The 16,890-nt window shown below is 41.9% G+C and overlaps 1 protein-coding gene across 2 annotated transcripts in view; it reads right to left on the bottom strand.

Moving 5' to 3' along the window:
• The window catches only part of pard3aa (par-3 family cell polarity regulator alpha, a), a 314,117-nt gene that overhangs the window by 168,955 nt on the left and 128,272 nt on the right, over nucleotides 1-16,890 (bottom strand). For both annotated transcript variants that reach the window (XM_044031983.1, XM_044031991.1), the window contains exons 6-7: nucleotides 1,520-1,623; nucleotides 701-784 (exon numbers count right to left, since the gene is read on the bottom strand). In XM_044031983.1, the coding sequence (XP_043887918.1) occupies nucleotides 701-784; nucleotides 1,520-1,623 (188 nt within the window). The remainder of the gene's footprint in view (nucleotides 1-700; nucleotides 785-1,519; nucleotides 1,624-16,890) is intronic.

Below are 16,890 nucleotides of genomic sequence, written 5' to 3'. Positions count from 1 at the left end.
GTCTTCAATGACAGCCATCCTCACTCCTTCAAATGTCATCCCATCTCATTTCCTCGCTCTGTCTTTTTCACCTCAGTCCCCTGCGTCCCTCTTACAGCACTGAGCAGTCACATTCACCTTGGTGGTTTGCCAGTCCCTTGGCGTGCAGCAGGAACCTGTGTCATGCACAAGCTTTTAGTTTGATTACATCTGGCCACTTCCTCTGTCCCTTTTTTTTCGGGAATAACCATAAACTAGGGAGCTTTATTTCTCTTGAGTCCCCTCAACGACATGTCTTACTGTCCCCAAAAAGAAAAAAAAGAAAGCTGCTTAAATTACCTTGAAGGCACAGTGGACACTAATATAGGTTAGAATAAAAGAAAAGCATAACAAGGTTAAAACTGTACGGTCAGGAGCAAAACTACTTTCATCTGTTCTCTTTCTCACTGGGGGCTTCTGAGCTGTGATGGGTATTGCTGTGTAGTTTCAGCTGTGAAACATGCACAAATGAAAATGAAAGTAGACAGCCTTGGGTAACACATAAAAACAGACGAATAAAAAATACTGTAAGAGAGAAATGAATAAAAGCAAAAATAGAGCAATGTTCCCCTGACTTCAACACAAAAGCTGCAGAACACCTAACGGACGGGCAGACTAACTGCTCATTGTTGTACATGAAGCTGCATTGATTCTCAGATTGTTCTCTTTCTCTTCCTTTTACCTGACATCCTGCGAGCTGAAAGGCACAACGTGGATCCCCAGGGGCCCTCCTTCATTGGACACCTCAACTGGCTTGAGCATGCCTCTGCAGGACGATGATGGATGCGGCCGAGAGGATGCAGGAGAGGGAGTAGAAGGCGGCGCGGGGGGGTTGACATGCATGAATAAAAAATAACAAGAGTGTCAAGAAAATGCAGAAAAGCAACATATAAAAGATGGCACAGTCAAACATGACAGGGACGGTGAGAAGTGTGGGGGAGTTTTTGAAATGCTATTGGAGGAGCTGCTACGCTGTGTCTATACAAAGTCATCCATTACGAAGTCAGGCTGGTGGACCTCAGGGTCGATTAGGGACCCAAATGGAGACTCCAATTAAGTGATTAAGATCAGACTGGTGCTAAAAGAAGACAAATTAATTGAAAATGTGTTGAGAGGGGGGTGGGAGGGGCAGAAGGTTCATTTGTGTAAAGACAAAACGAACACAACAGTTGATGTAGAAGTGTGATATTTTTAAAGGTAACCTTATGTTAAGGTTTTCAGTGGAACATTATATTGTACGATAAAATAATTACAAAACTACTCCTTGTTTACCTCTGATATACAGCTGTGCAAACACAGCACTGTGTCTTTGTAGGAATGAACACTTTTAGATGTAATGTTGTGAATATTAGAAGAAAATAAATGATATTTCAGTGTTAGATGCAGAAAAAAACAATTTTTTTTTTTTTATGGAAAAGTCGTCCATTATTTTTGAGACAGCAAATTCAAAAAACATGTGTCGACGGCTGGCAGAAGCAGGCGTGTTTGAGAGGCCACTCACTCGAGACTGAACACTGGTGACTGCTCCAAGGAAGAGTCTGCCCTCCCTATTGGCTCAATCCGCTCAATCCTCCTTTCTTGATTCCTGTGCTCTTCTTCCTCCTCCTAAAAAGAAAGAGGAGTTACAAAAAAAAAAGACAGGGTCAATTATTAGAAGCCTGTTTCAGTGAAGCAAAATGCTCATTATTTCAATTTGGCTGTACTTCCATCAGCCTCCTCTCTTGCCTATATCTCTTCCCTTTGGCTTTTTAATCCAATTACCTGCAGGAACAAGTAAAAGTCGCTGTTTTAAATCAAAAGGGATGATCAGTTCAGGACAGATGGGGCCCACCACACTGATGTTGCGGAAAGATTCCTTTCCAACCGAAAAGTGACTCCAGTGACTCAATCAATCAGGTCTGGCTTTGGGGTGTGGCAGTAATAACGGGTATTTGCAGGATGCAATGAGGTCTAGAGAGAAGCAGCTATGCTTTCTGTCATCTGTTTCTCTCACTCTCTTCATTTCATTTACTCGTCTTCCTTCAGGGCCATTAGGCAGCAAGGCTGGAGGGCGGCAGATTTTACAGGCAAGCCAGACGTCTGAGGACTTAACTAGACTCAGGGAAGAGACAGCAGTTTCACGGGCTCCTTAATGAGGGATAAAATCTTTATCGGAGTTCTCGTCATGAGGAAGGCGCAGAAGTGAGCAGCGCACTTACATGTAGTGATGACATGCTGTTCATTGAACAGAGGAAGACATATTTAATAATAAAACAAGGTTCTTTTTAACGAATCATTGTCTGTTGACGTTTCGTTAAAGATAGATATTGCGGAGGTTCGTGACGAGCACATCAGACTTTTGTCATTTTATGACGAAAAAGAAAGTTTTTACTTCCACTTCTGCTAGCAACCACTCATTCATGTGTGTGCCAGCATCCACACAGCTCGTCGTCTCCTTAGGAAGGTGTGCGGCCTAAAACTCTTTTCTACACTCAATGATTTCCCTGTCCTCACCCCTAACCCTCCTCTTTCTCTCTCTTTTACTTAAATGTCAAGCACATCCAAATAGGTCTTGTTCCTTTCTGGATAGTTTATGGAAATGGATTCAACCCTTTTCAGAGTCCACAATATCTTTGGTGACACAGGGTAGAGGCGCGGTGAGACTCTTCCCCCCCTATTTATTTAGTGGAGATGGTGGGGGCAAGGAGCAGTGAGGGCATGAAAATTTCATCAGCAGTCTGCCTTAAGAGACATCCAACCACCCTCCCTGTCTTTCCTCTCCTCTCTAACTGAACTGTATGAAAATGAGTCAGTCACCCAGTCACTCTACCTTTAATTACTCATCAGCTGGGGTCCTGAGCCTCCTGCAGAGCCCGTTATTTATTGTTCTTCATGAAACCCCCAGGTTGATTGGCTGCATGTTTTTATACATACAGTCTATACAGGCACAGTACAGTGAGCTCTGCATAAAACACCAAGCTGTTGGAAACCATAAATAAACACAGAAGGGTGGTGAGGGCATTTGAAAATAGAAAAGCAGAATAGAAACGACAATATAAGTATATGCCAAGAGATAAGATGCCAGGCAGATACTGGGGTATGGAAGCCAAAGAAATATGTTGACTTTGTGAAAGTGGCAATGATGCTGAACATCTTAGTCTTGTTGGAAACAAGAGTGATCAGAGAGGGAGGCTGACTCGCAGTGTATCATCACTGAAAATTATATGTAATTACAGTGACTCCCAGCAACATTCTCCTCTCTGATAGTTTGCTCCTGTCAGTTGGAAATTGTTTTTGGCAGGATGATGTCTTTCTTCCCCAAACACTGGTGACAGGATCGATGGTTTGCACAAGGCCAAAAACACAGTGGAAGCTTGTGTGTGGATGTGGGATGTGGGATATATATATATCCCACATATGTGTATATATATATATATATGTATAGATATAGATATATATATATATAAAATGGGTGTTATCAATGGGCATGGACAGAAAAATACATCAACTGTACAAAAGTCTTTATTTTGTCTGGATGTGCACATTTTTACTTTGACTTCATGAAGTTTTGATTTAATCTGGTTAATTTGTGTCTTTTTTGTATGTATAATTCATCATAAATGCATTTTTTCACACATTTTTTAATGTTTATAGAATTGTGATTTCTATGACATCCCAAAACTATAACAGGTTTCATCCTGGCCACCCCACTCCCTGGATATGCCCTTAGGAGGGAGGCAATTTTGCCACAGAATGTCAAAAGATGGTATCAAAGCAGTACATGTCGATATTTCCATTCAGGTGTAAAAAAAAAAATAAAAAGATAAGGGACTGTGAGGAACATGGTGATAAAAAAAAGAAAAAAAAAAATCATGGAAGTCAGAAGGAGTCAAGGAAGAAAGAGGAGACAAAGAGAGCTGTGAACTGAAATAATGTGGCAGAAAAATATAAATAAGAAGGAAAACTGCAAAGCCCAAGTGTTAAAATATTGCTTTTAAAAGCCATCAAAGCAAAAAGAAAACATTCCTTAGGTGCTTTCTCCTTGAGAGTGCAGTGATCTGTGTTACACAACTCTATTCAGATATTGACTTTATTTCCAAGGACATCAGTGAAACTGTTGAACTACATTGTTGAAGCACAATCATTTCAGGGCTCTAAAAGGATTTCTCATGTTTATTGTCATGAAAAATGTGCTCATGTGTTTTACCTCCAAAACTGAAACATACTCCAGGAGTGTGTTAAAGCTCAGATAATACTGTAACTGTCAGCAGAAACACACAGATGTCACCTGACTCTAGATTCACGAGGCAGTGCGTAAGTGGCCGCTGTGGTTCGTTGGAGTCACAGCGGGGTTATCCTCCGCCCAGCAAGGGCACAGCCCCTTCATTATTTCACACTCTGTGCTCTCAAAGTCGGTGCTTTATCTACGAAGAAGGAATTTTGAAAAATGACCCGTTAAGACTGACATTTTATGCAGCGAGATCCTTAAGGAAAGCTGCCGACTTCTCAAGTCAGTGTCTCCTTGTGACCAGAGTGGAAGAAGTCATCCCTCCTTATATTCACATGCCAACTGACTTATTGTACGTGACAAAGCCAAGCACAGAGTGACAGTGGAGGAGAGACACAGGCTAAATAAACATCCATCCCCCTGTGCTCACTCACTAGAGCTCTTTCCTTTCTTGCTTTATCCCTCCATCACTCTCCTTTTCCGATTCTCTAAAAACCCTCCATTTCTTCCTCCCCTGAGTGCTTTTAGCACCCTGTTGATCCCTTGGTAACCAGTGGAGTGGGGAAGCAACAAGGCTTTTCAACTCTCTAAGGCACTCAATCCGAGCCTGCTCTCTCACACTTTCTCTACATTCTGCCCTCCCTCCCTGCATTCTGCGCTCATCCGTCCCTCCACATCCGAGCGAGCGCTCAGATCCCTGATCTGTGGCCAAAAATCCGGCAGCCTTTCTGACAATGGGGAGAAGCGAAGGCTTGGCCATCTGACAGCTGTTGCATTATATTATTGGGGATCATATACGAGAGAGAGAGAGAGAGGAGAAAGGGTTGGCTGCAAAGTGCAGAGTCCTGTTACCTTCACATGGTCAGACAGGTTAGGGCAGCGAGAGGACCGCGGAGAGAAGAGAAATAGGAGGGAGGGAAGGAGCAGCTGTCTGTTGAAGGGGTAAAATGCACACACACACACACACACACACAGCTCAAGGGTTGGGGCAAGGGTGTATGCTGAGGAGCTGTCAACCTCCATCAGCCACTGTCCTTAAGAAGACTTACTACGTGTGAATGTGCGTGTGTGTGTGTGTGCATGTGTGTGTCGTGCCATTAGCCATGAGCAAGTACAACATGTAGCTGTCTGGGGAAACTTGGGGGGGGAAACGGGCGGGGGTTCCCTCGACAGCGTATCTTTGGCGTCAAGGGCTTAACAAGGACAGGTTCAAGGGTCACAGCAAATGGTGCGTTACTGGCCACCGCCCCTCATTTACAGCTGAGGTCCACATCTGTGTGACGGCTTCATGTGCAGAACAGGCCTCCGAGTTGGACGGTGTCACACGCTCCCTCACAATGAGCCGTCTGTGGCGAGCAGAACAATGGACAGCCCGAGACAGACAGCCAAAAGAGTTGGACGTGGAAATGTTCCAACATGAACACTGCGGTGTGTTCACCGCATGCAAGAGGAAAGAAAACAAGCAATTTAATCACAGCGTTTATCAAAATGGCTGCTTGAATATTTACAAAAATCTACACTCCCTTCCTGAATTGTCCAGCAAAGAAATGACAAAACATGGATGATGTGTTGTGTCGTACGCCCCTTATGGAAATAAGAACTGAGCCAAGGGTAACGAACGATACGGTAACATAAAATATTCTGCTTCCAGCGAACATGAACATGTAAGTTAGAATAAAAAGTTTAGGAGCCATAATTGTAGCCCTCTTACCTCCAGTTAATATAGTTTGACTAAGAACTGTTCAAGAAACAAGTAGAAATGCGACTTCACAGCACCACTGTGTTAACCACTGTCATAAAAAGCTGCAGGTAATAACTTCAGGTAATAAGTCCTATACAAGTTCCTTTGACCGCACAAAGCAATTATCACATTTCCATCTTAACCAGAGCCAGACTTTTTTTTTTCTTTTTCTTTAACCATGTTAACCATTAAAAGAGCCTTTGTGGCTTTGGACACAATGAGAACAACTTATATATCAAAACAGAACAGCACTCTTCAGCAGCTATTGATGAATGACCTTGTCATACATGTGACACAATTTACCATACATGAATTATTATCCATGTTACAATAAGTCTACTATTCCTTTTATCCATCCCCTTAGAGGAAACTGCCATTAAGGAGAAATTAGGCTCCAAAATGGTCTCTGTGATTAGATTGGACACGACTGTTGCATCCGACAAAGCAGCTCCACCCTCTCCACTAACCCCTCCAGCCTCAGTAGCCCGCTGGACTCCAGTTCCATTAAGGCAACCAATATGTCACAATCACTAAGATTATGGCACACTTATTTACATTTATGTTAGGGATAAGCAAATGTTGTAAAAGGTTGTGCGAAGAGTCAACAGTTAGTGGATGATGAAAGGATCGTAATGCAACCCACAAGTTCTCTAAATGCCACTTAATGGCTGTCAACGGAGAGGCAAACCTGTTTCAGCCTACTTCCTTATCTTCGTTATGTTATTATGATCTAAAGGATCCTGATGATGTAAGCTAATGGCCGTGTCAATATACAGCAAAGTGGATTTATTGTGTTGCAGTGAGGGGAGTAAAGCACAGAATACACAGCACCATATCAAATGAATTAGGCCTTCGGTTTCTATTAGTGTGGCGACGTACTGTAGATCCACATTGGAGCAGAAACAGTAGACATTGGGGGGGAAAATGAAAGTGTGTCCCCGATGACGGCCATCTCTTGTTTTGTAAACGTGACGGAGAGGAAGCGAGAAATATAGAGCGATGTTACGACACTACACTCCTGTGTTTGTTTGCCAAAGAGACAAGACAAGACAAGGTGGCAGCGACGCCTGTCCTCTGATGAGGACATGTGTTGTCTTTCATATTTCACACCCCGTGCCAATGGGCTTGTTCAGAGGAGAGCACTTGCATTACCGACGCACTGTTCCGTTTTAAAATGAGGAGAAGGAGTCAAATGTTGTTCAGTGGGCCTGGATATCAATAACCTGTTTGTATTTTTGTTATATTTTTTAACTAGCATGTTATGTTATTGAGACAGAACTGTTATTTTTGCTTAAAAATGTGAAATTACTACTTTATCATAAAATAAAATGAGGGATATACATATATACATTTTTTATAATATACAGTATATCATAATCCACAAAGGCTCATTTTCACACACAGGCTTTATCCCAACACCTCCTTTAATCAACAAAAACGTCCAGCCTTAAAATCTGGCTCCCTTTGTTTGGTTTTGTAAAGATGTGGCGTCTGGCTCATAAAGTTTGATGTGAATTTACTTGAAGTAAATAGCAGGGACAGACAGGTTCCTGATGCTGTTAAGCAAATTAGATCAGAGATGTGAGGCTGCATTTGTCCACAGGACAGAGAGCGGCAAGAGTAGGAGGGGTGGTGGGACAGAGAGATGGACGGTTCTGTTCGGTGAGTTGACATTTGGAAAAACAATCCTCCCATTGTTCCTTTTTATTCCTTGTCTACAATTTTTGTCTCCTCTCTTGTCTCTACCTCCGTCAGTGGGAGACTCGCTGTGTGTGGAATATATCATCTTGCTCGCGTCTGTTTCATATCAGGCCTGGACTGATCTATCAATGACACAGCTGCTTACGTCTTTGCCCACTGCATCGTTAAATTGCACTTTAATTAAATTAGGCCTGCTAATTATGAGGACTTAAATCAATCACCAGGTCAATAACAAAGGCCCAAGGCGGACGGAGAGGCCCAAGACTTTTTTTTTTTCCAAACCTCATCAATAACAGCCTCAACCGGCGCAGACTCCTCCTGTATCAGAGAGCCGGAGGTTCAAACGGGTAGGAATTACTGTGAATTGAGTTATCGTTACAGGCTTTTGTCCAGAGCACTTCTTACTCTTACAAGCTCTGTGAATAATGCTGTTTGAATACACTAAACGTGTTTCAAAGAGTTTCCGCGTGCATGGCATTTTGCATCAGAAGAGCCCTTCAAAGGGGACATTTGAAGCAGATTTAGGGTTTCTGCCGCATAAAACATAGTTCAAAAGGGATATTATGACTTTCCAGACACCTGGCTTTGGTGTGGGGACGTGATTCTGAACAGATAATCCGGGGCGTTGAGAGTGCAGCCCAGCTGAATCCTGGGTCTTTACCCATGCATTAAAAGGAGCTCTGCGGTGCTTTTCACAGATTAATCATCATTTTGAGCGTATTAAGTGGGAGGACAGTCTGCTTTCCACTGCTCACAATGTTTAATCCATCTTTCAAACTGTGAAGGTCAGCGAGCGAATGTTACCCCCGTTGAAATAATAGCAGCTGTTTGAATTTCAGCGAGCGCGGCCCTTGTTTGGAACTGTAATGTAATTAAACACGTTTTCATATTCTGTTTTTCATTATATTTCGTAGCCCCTCCTGCAATTATTCGAAACAGAATCACACTGACTAATTCAGAAGCACGATGGCGGCTAATAAACTCCACCTCCTGCACTGTGAAGGTGTCATACTGTATTAACTATTTAGTATTTTTACTGTGATGCAAATGTATCAGCAGGTAATCACAGGGAAAGAAAACTGCTATTCACAAAGGAATCGTATTCATATCCGACAGGACATTTTAACACGCTCTGACCTCAAAACCTAAATACATTCAACATGAAGAGGGGAGAAATGATGATGGGGCAAATGAGGGTGAATGATGTTGAACTTTAAATAATTTAGTGGAAAGTAAGGCTTTGGTGCACAATGCAGCCAGTTGTTACAGGAGGTGATTCCCCAGATCAGTGGTTGTTTGCTGCCTTGTTTGAGCAGGTGGAGTGTGGGGCGTTCATTGGTAGCGTCATGGGAGCTGTGTGGGGCGAGGTGGTGGGGGTGCGCTTTCTATTTCATTTTAATTGGAAGTTGAAATTCGTGGATCAGGGTGAGACAGAAAGCCATTTAGCTGTGTCCTTGCTCTCAGCTGGGACTAAATGAAGAGGGTCATGTGGAGATGGGGGCAGTAATGAGGAGATGTCCCAAAAGGTTCCAGCACAGCCACGGCAAAGCGTGTGATGCCACTTACGGTGGTGCAGGGTGTGGGCAAAGTGGCTGGGGGGTGTTTAGTGGAGAAGACTGGAGAAAAAAAGTGATAAAAAGAAGGTGGGGTGAGGAGTCAATAAAAATCAAACGTTCATTACATTTGACTGTTGTCCAATTGCCTAGCAGTTCCACAAAACTCTGTGTTTCTCAGTTATGTCGGCGTTTAGATCTTGTGTCGTGACATTCCTGCGCTGCTTACATTTGATGTGAAGAAGGAAGCAACTGCAACCCTGAACTAATGAGGCGAGGTGGCCGTAAACAGGTTGCTGTATGACAGAAAACCCGAAGTAGAGTTCACAAAAAGTTTCAGAAGTGAATTCTACTGCTCCATAACCCACGTCGCTCAGCAGTTTGACAGTATAAATGCTCATTGCCCCCACCCGCCCCTGTGCTGCCGGTCTAGACACACAAACGCTCCCTCAGTCAGCTTGGATGGAATTGCTTGACAGAGCCAGACAGAGTTTTCAGTTGAAGGATGCAGCATACAAATGATGTTACATTGTTTCTGTTCAAGTAGAGCAAACACTAAACCTGAAGTTTTGTGCTGCAGCTTAGAACACTTTTTGTTAGTAAACACTGTGCCCTTATTGCCTCCAAGTGCAATTAGGGTCAGATTAATCAAGATATCCATTGTGGAAAGGAGTGCGCTAGTTAGAGTTAATGATAATTTACTTGCTTAATGAATCTCATCAGTGACTGGAATCACTGATGAGATAAGAACATGGGTAAATGACCGGTGCTACAACAAACACGGGTCAATTTATAACAAACATGTGTAGACACCCACCTACAATAACCACTCTGGATACACACACTCACACAAATGCACACACATTGAAGATGTGTTTTCATAGTGGTCTTGCTGGTCTACCTCCACCCTGACCTTACCATACCATTTTATTGTGGTATCCCAAGGAAAGAGGAGCAGCTGTGTTTTTGGTACTATTCCTAATGGAAACACAAAAAACTGAACTGTTCCACTTTATGGAAACACGGCATTACATTCCAACATCTCTCTATATCAGCCATAGTGTCACCCCCCAAAACAACAGACACACAAACCAGCTCTCCGCGACACCATTTTCAAAATGGAAAAGGCAGTCAGCGTGGTTCTGGGTGCAATCATGAAAGCATGTGAGAATCTCTGAGTATGTTGTGATGAAGCCCACCGGGGGTGCTTTCCTATGCAGCAGTTCCCATGTAAACGTGTATAGTTAGAGCATAAAGAGGCGACAATTCAGTTGGAAAACTGCTGTGAATGAAGGCGCTGTGTCCATTGCTTTGATGTTCTCTGCTAAAATGGAGCCATAACCACTATTGGTGGCAATTTATTTCACTGAAATATGACGGTTAAAATAACCTGGAGATACAGTAGGGAATCCATCACTGAGATCATAGTGTTACCTTTATGAAAGTTACTGTCAGGAATAATATAATTTGTGTTCCAGGGTGGTGGAACGGTATCTTAGTGGAGTGCTCCATCATCCAACAGCTTAGATTTAGATGATCTTTAATATGAGCAGATACAAAATTCACATTACCCTCATCCTCTATTTGGGTATGACCACGTACTGTAGTAGATGTGTGCAACACGTACATGTGGTGCATCAGAAGCTCGAGTCAGAAGGCATTTTAAAATACTTTGTATTTTCCTCTGCTTGCAAGATAGGAGCACACCTTTTTTTTCCACAGGCTCATCTTCACACCAGATGATTGTCTGAACCTCTGTCAGTATCGGGAACATGGTGAAGTTTTATATTAGCAAACATAACCATTATGTTCTCACATGACTTTGAAAGTTGTGCGCTATTTTTCTTGAACGATGACATAAAACTGAATAGAACTTTAACAGGATCAAGAAGAGAGTAATATCTGAATAAATCCAAATAAAAACTCTTAGCAGAGTGGCACAAAGTGGCTGGCTACCATTACAACACGTCTAAATAAAATGGACTGATTGACCCTCGACTATCGGCTTTCTTTTGAGAGGCTTTCTGCTCTCCCACCTCCTTGGCTGTGAAATAAAAAGCCACCCCATTCCATATATCCAACTGTGACTGCTTTTGTTCTTTGGCCAATGCAAATTAAACGGATCAATTTGGCCGAGATAGCAAAGAAGCCCATCTTGTGTTTCTCTGTGGCCCCGAGTGGATGCTTACTGCCGGCCAGGGCCTTGTAACATTCCTTCAGCACCTTAAAAGCATTGCCCCCCTAATGGGACCTATAAAACAGTGAGAAAACTCTATTGTGACAATGGAGCTCATTGTGTCAGAGTGAACTCCTTTGGCACTCAGCGGAAAGTGGAATTGTGTGGCATATTTTTTTTTAAAAAGGCAGAGAGAGGGTGAGGAAGTAGAAAGAACTCAAATAAATTGGAATGAATGACTTCACTCTGTGGGAAACTGGGCTCTGTCAATCACAGAATTCCTTCGGGAGTAAGGAGACCATCGCTTTTTAGCTGTGTTTGTGGCAGAGTGTATTTTAATTAATCCATGTCTTTGTTCTTTTCTCCCTTTGAAATGAAGTGAGGTTTTGATGTTGATTATCCAGGAATGAGTTTTTAGAGTGGTATTTTCTCCCTTTGGCAGCGAACGAGAGTGAGTTCGCTTGACAATGGAAACACAGTGCCTTAATATTGACCATGATCCTCCTACAGACACTTTAACATTTCCCACCAGAGACACAGACACTGCACCCGTCTGAGAAACTGATTCACCCACAAAACAAAGGAAGATTAGAACAAAATGTGTTCATCTTAAGAAGCTGTGTTCACCTCTCCCTCCTCGATTCTTTGCTGTCCTGACTGGCTTGATTCCATGCTGACGGCCTAGTTTTATTCCCTGAAATCATTATTGTCTTCAACTAAGGTTACCCTGCTCCCTGTGATTTGTGGGTAATGAGCTGGCACCCACCTGCCCGTGTTCAATTATTCTCATTGAGAAAGTGATTTCTCACTCCACGGAGCAAATCGGAGAACGCAAATGCATGGACTGTAATCAAGAATTAACACATTCATAACCAGCAGAGCAGAGAGAACTTGTCACACTGATAATGTGGAGTTGCTGGATATGTAGACAAAAAAAAAGAGACAGGGACCAGGAAATGGTACATCCTCTCATCGCGAGTGTTGTAAAAGAGGTAACTGAACAAAACTTGTCACAAAGGTTGACACCGCTTCACTGATGTAAGGGATGTAAGCAGGAATGAATGTATACACAGCAACATCAGAGCGAATCACGGCTGAGCTGGCGCCATGTTGACAATTTGCAAACACAACTTCAGAGGCTTCACCTGCAACCAGGCTTCTGATGGACACAGTTGTCTAAGAAAACCCCAAAACTAGTGACTGAGACCATATTTACTGACTTTATAAATTAAGTAAAAAATAGAAGCTAATTTTCCCATAGACTTTCATTCACAACTGAGTTCCTTTTGCAACCAATAGCTGGTGGCTATTCAAATTATTTTTACTTCCACATTGGCATCCTTAGAAGAACCGGAGGACTTCGACCACTATTTATATATGGTCTCTATTAACTACTAGATATCATGTAATATATTTGTAATGTTACACATTTGCTTTTGTTTGTTTCTCAGATTCTTTTTAAAGGCTTTTTCAACTATAAAACCAAGAAAGATCTGAGGGCAAAATTCACCCGATGGAGTTTTTGCATTGCTGAATTTGAAGGATAAAAAAAACAACATCCTCTGAACTTGAAAATATTAATATGAGCCTTTTGAACTTAAATCATTTGAACTTTACAGTTCCAGTGCAGAGGGAGAGAGAGAGAGAGAGCGTGTGTGTGAGAGAGAGAGAGAGAGAGAGAAAGATATCAAGTTTTTTTATATTTTTTTTATACAGTACTTTGGTAAGTTGCCTGTGTGTTGTTTATCTGTCTTTTACCATGTACCTGTTTTTTTCCGTTTCCATCAGAAATAGCACCTTAATAACCAGACCCAACTGTTCCACTCTTTGGCACCCTTGGGTACCAGAGCAAAATGGTACTGTACCATTAGACTGGCTCCACCCACTGCAGTTAGCTGAGTGGGCTACAGAAAAACATCACTCCCTTGCGATCGGTGTAAATATCCCATGGAAGCCAAGGCAGATGCCCGCAGTCTATCGCCAAATAAAGCTAAACCAAGCAGGAAGAAAAGAGCTGCTGGATATCTATTGGCCGTTGTGTCACATTCAAGATCATGTTGTCGTCGCGCCAGTATGACGTCACACTAGTTAGTGAAGGTGCCGTTCTCGGTTGAAACGCAAACCTGATGTAATGGAATGATGGACACACAGCACTAGAGCTGTGAGGTGCAGCAGAGGTGCAGACACAGGCGGACTGGCTCAGGCAGGCAGTTGTTTAAACTGTTGGAGAAGCAAGCATTTTCAATACTGATCAATCCTGTTCCAGAGAGGCCTAAATCATTATTACGATTAGAATCTGTTTTATGAATGTTGAGGTTTATTTTTACCAATAGAATCCACTTCTGAAATGTTTCATGGGTGAACACTCTTGGTGTTTTCAGCCTAATGCCACTGTCCGCTGCTTCAGCCTCGCCTCCATCAGCCTTGTGTTAACCCATTTGGCAATACAGGGGTTTGTATTTAAAAATGACACGCTGCAGCTTCAACAGTTGAATCACACAGAAATCTACATGCACATGCACTCAGCCTACAGTGCAAAACATTTTCAGGGTTCAGAGACTGCATAACTTCTCTCCTGCTCAAATGCGATAAGAGGAGAGACGTGATTCAAAAAACTTTCAATAACTTGCCAGAAAATAAAAGAGAAAGCACAAAAACAAACATATCTAGTCTCAAGGGGGAAGAAACACCAACAAGACACAAAACTTTCCTCTGGGACAAAATGCAAGACTATTATTACTTTGGAGAAGAAGAAGAGCACCATTTACAGCCCTCTTTCTCCTTCTCTCGCCCCTGCTCAGTGTCTTTTCACACACTGTCCTTAAGAACTTCATTTGTCTGTCCTATTATGTGCTTGGGATTAAGTTGTGAACGTTGTTTTGAATTGTTAAGCACTTATTTCTATTATACTTACCCTCCAACACTCCCTCTATGTGTGTGTGTGTGCGTGCGAGTGTGAAGGTGACAGTGGAGCCATCCTGAATGCTAATAGACAAAAAGAAGCAAGTGAGAAAAGCTTTTGTGCAGAAAATGGTGGATGGCTGGTGAGCTGACAAGGTCACGTTAAAAACACAAGCACACACGAGGTGATTATCACCACATATAACAAAGATGTTAAGTTAATAATGGCATGTTAAATTGCGCTGTTTTCATAATTGCTCATTGACAATCTATTTTCCCCGCTGTGGAATGAATCAAGCAAATTACACTCCCAACAGTGTGTGTGTGTGTGTGTTACCTGCACATAATACACAAACACACTAATTTAAAGAAAGAATGACATTACATTTGTGCTTCAGTTTGTTAAGATATGCATCAGATACACAGCTAGTGGCTAAAACATATTGTGAGGTATAGTAATCAAATTCAGACGGTGCAACATTTAAGGACTAACAAGAAATTATGAGAATAGTTATAATAATGGCACATATATTTTAATATCAATGCTTTTTCTCTTTGCTTATCCCCCAAATTAAGATGCCATTGTTCTTCATAAGCAGAAAGAAATCAGTGGATGCTTTTAATATGAATAAAAAAGGCAATAAATGCATTTAGTTACATTTTACCACTTGACAAATCACTGGTTAATGTGAACACTATGAGAGAAGACCAGACTGAAAAGAATGGCGCACTAAATTTATAATTGCATGCATATGTTTCCACATGTCACTGGGATGTCAATCACACCATTCAAACCACCAAAACCCATATCATATAATTTTACATTAGCATCCTGATTGACATGTAGGTAGGTATAACTGTAGCTTAATGGCAAATGCAGATGATGATGACGATGACGATGACGGCCATAGTTGAGGAAAATGTCATTCAACTTTACAATTTAGGGCTGGATCGCCATTCTGCAGAGTATTTTTGGATGTTAACTTCTTAATTGTACCCTGCAGCACATCTCTGTGGAGGAATCTGCATTCATTGCATGTATCCACTCTAAATGTTCAGGTTTTTAATTTGTCACCTGTTTCTATATTCAACAGGGATAAAAAAAAAAAAGTGGAGCCTAGAATGTCCAATATTAACAAGGTTTTTATGTTGAAATTTGTATTTAGCTTTCACTTCACTGAGCAAATCAACAAGTGCTATAAATCACTAATGCTTGTTAAGTCGCCCCAAGCTAAATAGCCAAACACACTTAGAGGTGAAAAGAGCAGGTGACCAGCACAAATGAGGCTTAAAAAGAGCAGGTACCACACTCATCGTCTGTCACAGGTCGTGACATTTGGGCAGCAGTTCAACACAGACGGCTAATTGAGTGAGGAGAGGCCATTGTGAGGCTCAGGCTACATTATTCTAACTGAACTGGACTGCTGCAGTCAGCCGTGAGCAGGAAGTGTGACTTCTGTGTGCCTGATACTGTTCTGTGTGCATGCAGAATAAAAATGCTCCCTCTTGTGTGCAGTTGTGTGCTCACCGCTACTGCTCACTGATTTGTTTTATGTGCAAAAAAGTGAGACTACATAAAAAGCCATGAAGATTGATCTAGTCATAATGAAAATCTAAGACAGTAACCCTTGGTTTAGCACAGATAATCTGCTTAAAGACAAATGGGCTGCTACAGTACACAAATAACCGCACAGAGGCGAATTATTATAGAGCCTGTGGACAAGTGGAAGGGAATTGATAGTGTTGGCAGGTCAAATCCTGGGACATGTCGAGGGCTCATGTACCCCTGAGCAAAGCACCCAACCTCCTATTGCTCCACAGGTGCAGATGTATGCTGCTCCAGCGCCTGGTTTGTGTGTAATAAGGGTGGGTTGAATGCAGATGTAAAATTCCTTATCACTGTGTGTACAAATATAAGAAATGACCATTCTGAAGAAAGTGACATTCCTTTTAAAGATTTAAAAAAAACATACAAATTGAGGAAAAACATATCCGATATTTAACAGGCAATAATTGCGTAAAAGTAACTGGATACTGATCAAAGAGTAAATCAAAAAGAACTGATGGCTTCTAACTAAAACGAGAGAGACAACAAAAAGGGAGAAAACTAACATTTTGTTGACAAATCAGGGCCCAAATGAAAATCTGTGTTTGTTTGGTGCAAAATGTTTGATATGGAAAATATGAAAGTAAAGGAGTGCGTTCATTCTGCTCCTCGCTCACTTCTTTCAGTTTGATGTTGAACGGACTCATCTTCTTTCAACATGTTGGCTCAGTGATGTTGCCGGGCACCTCGCCACTTTGGGTTCCCTTTAAAACTCGCCAGACAAGGTGTCTCATTTAGACAACAGACACAGGGAGGCACTCTGACAGCTGGAGTCTTGATCAAAAGTGCCTGAACAAAGCTGTTTCTCTACATAAATGCTTTAGACTCTGCAATGCTTCAGCAAAGCCTTTTCTTCTTTTTTTTTGTTAGTATCTCTTTTCTCTTTGCCTTTCTGTTTGACGAAGACTTTTAAAAGCTATCAGGCAAGAAATATTGGGATATTTGTCTTTATGCCTGTCAGTGTCAGGACACTCATCAAACATCAGT

Source organism: Solea senegalensis, linkage group LG1, assembly GCF_019176455.1.
Source record: "Solea senegalensis isolate Sse05_10M linkage group LG1, IFAPA_SoseM_1, whole genome shotgun sequence".
Taxonomy (NCBI): domain Eukaryota; kingdom Metazoa; phylum Chordata; class Actinopteri; order Pleuronectiformes; family Soleidae; genus Solea; species Solea senegalensis.
This window is presented reverse-complemented; position numbering and strand designations above follow the sequence as displayed.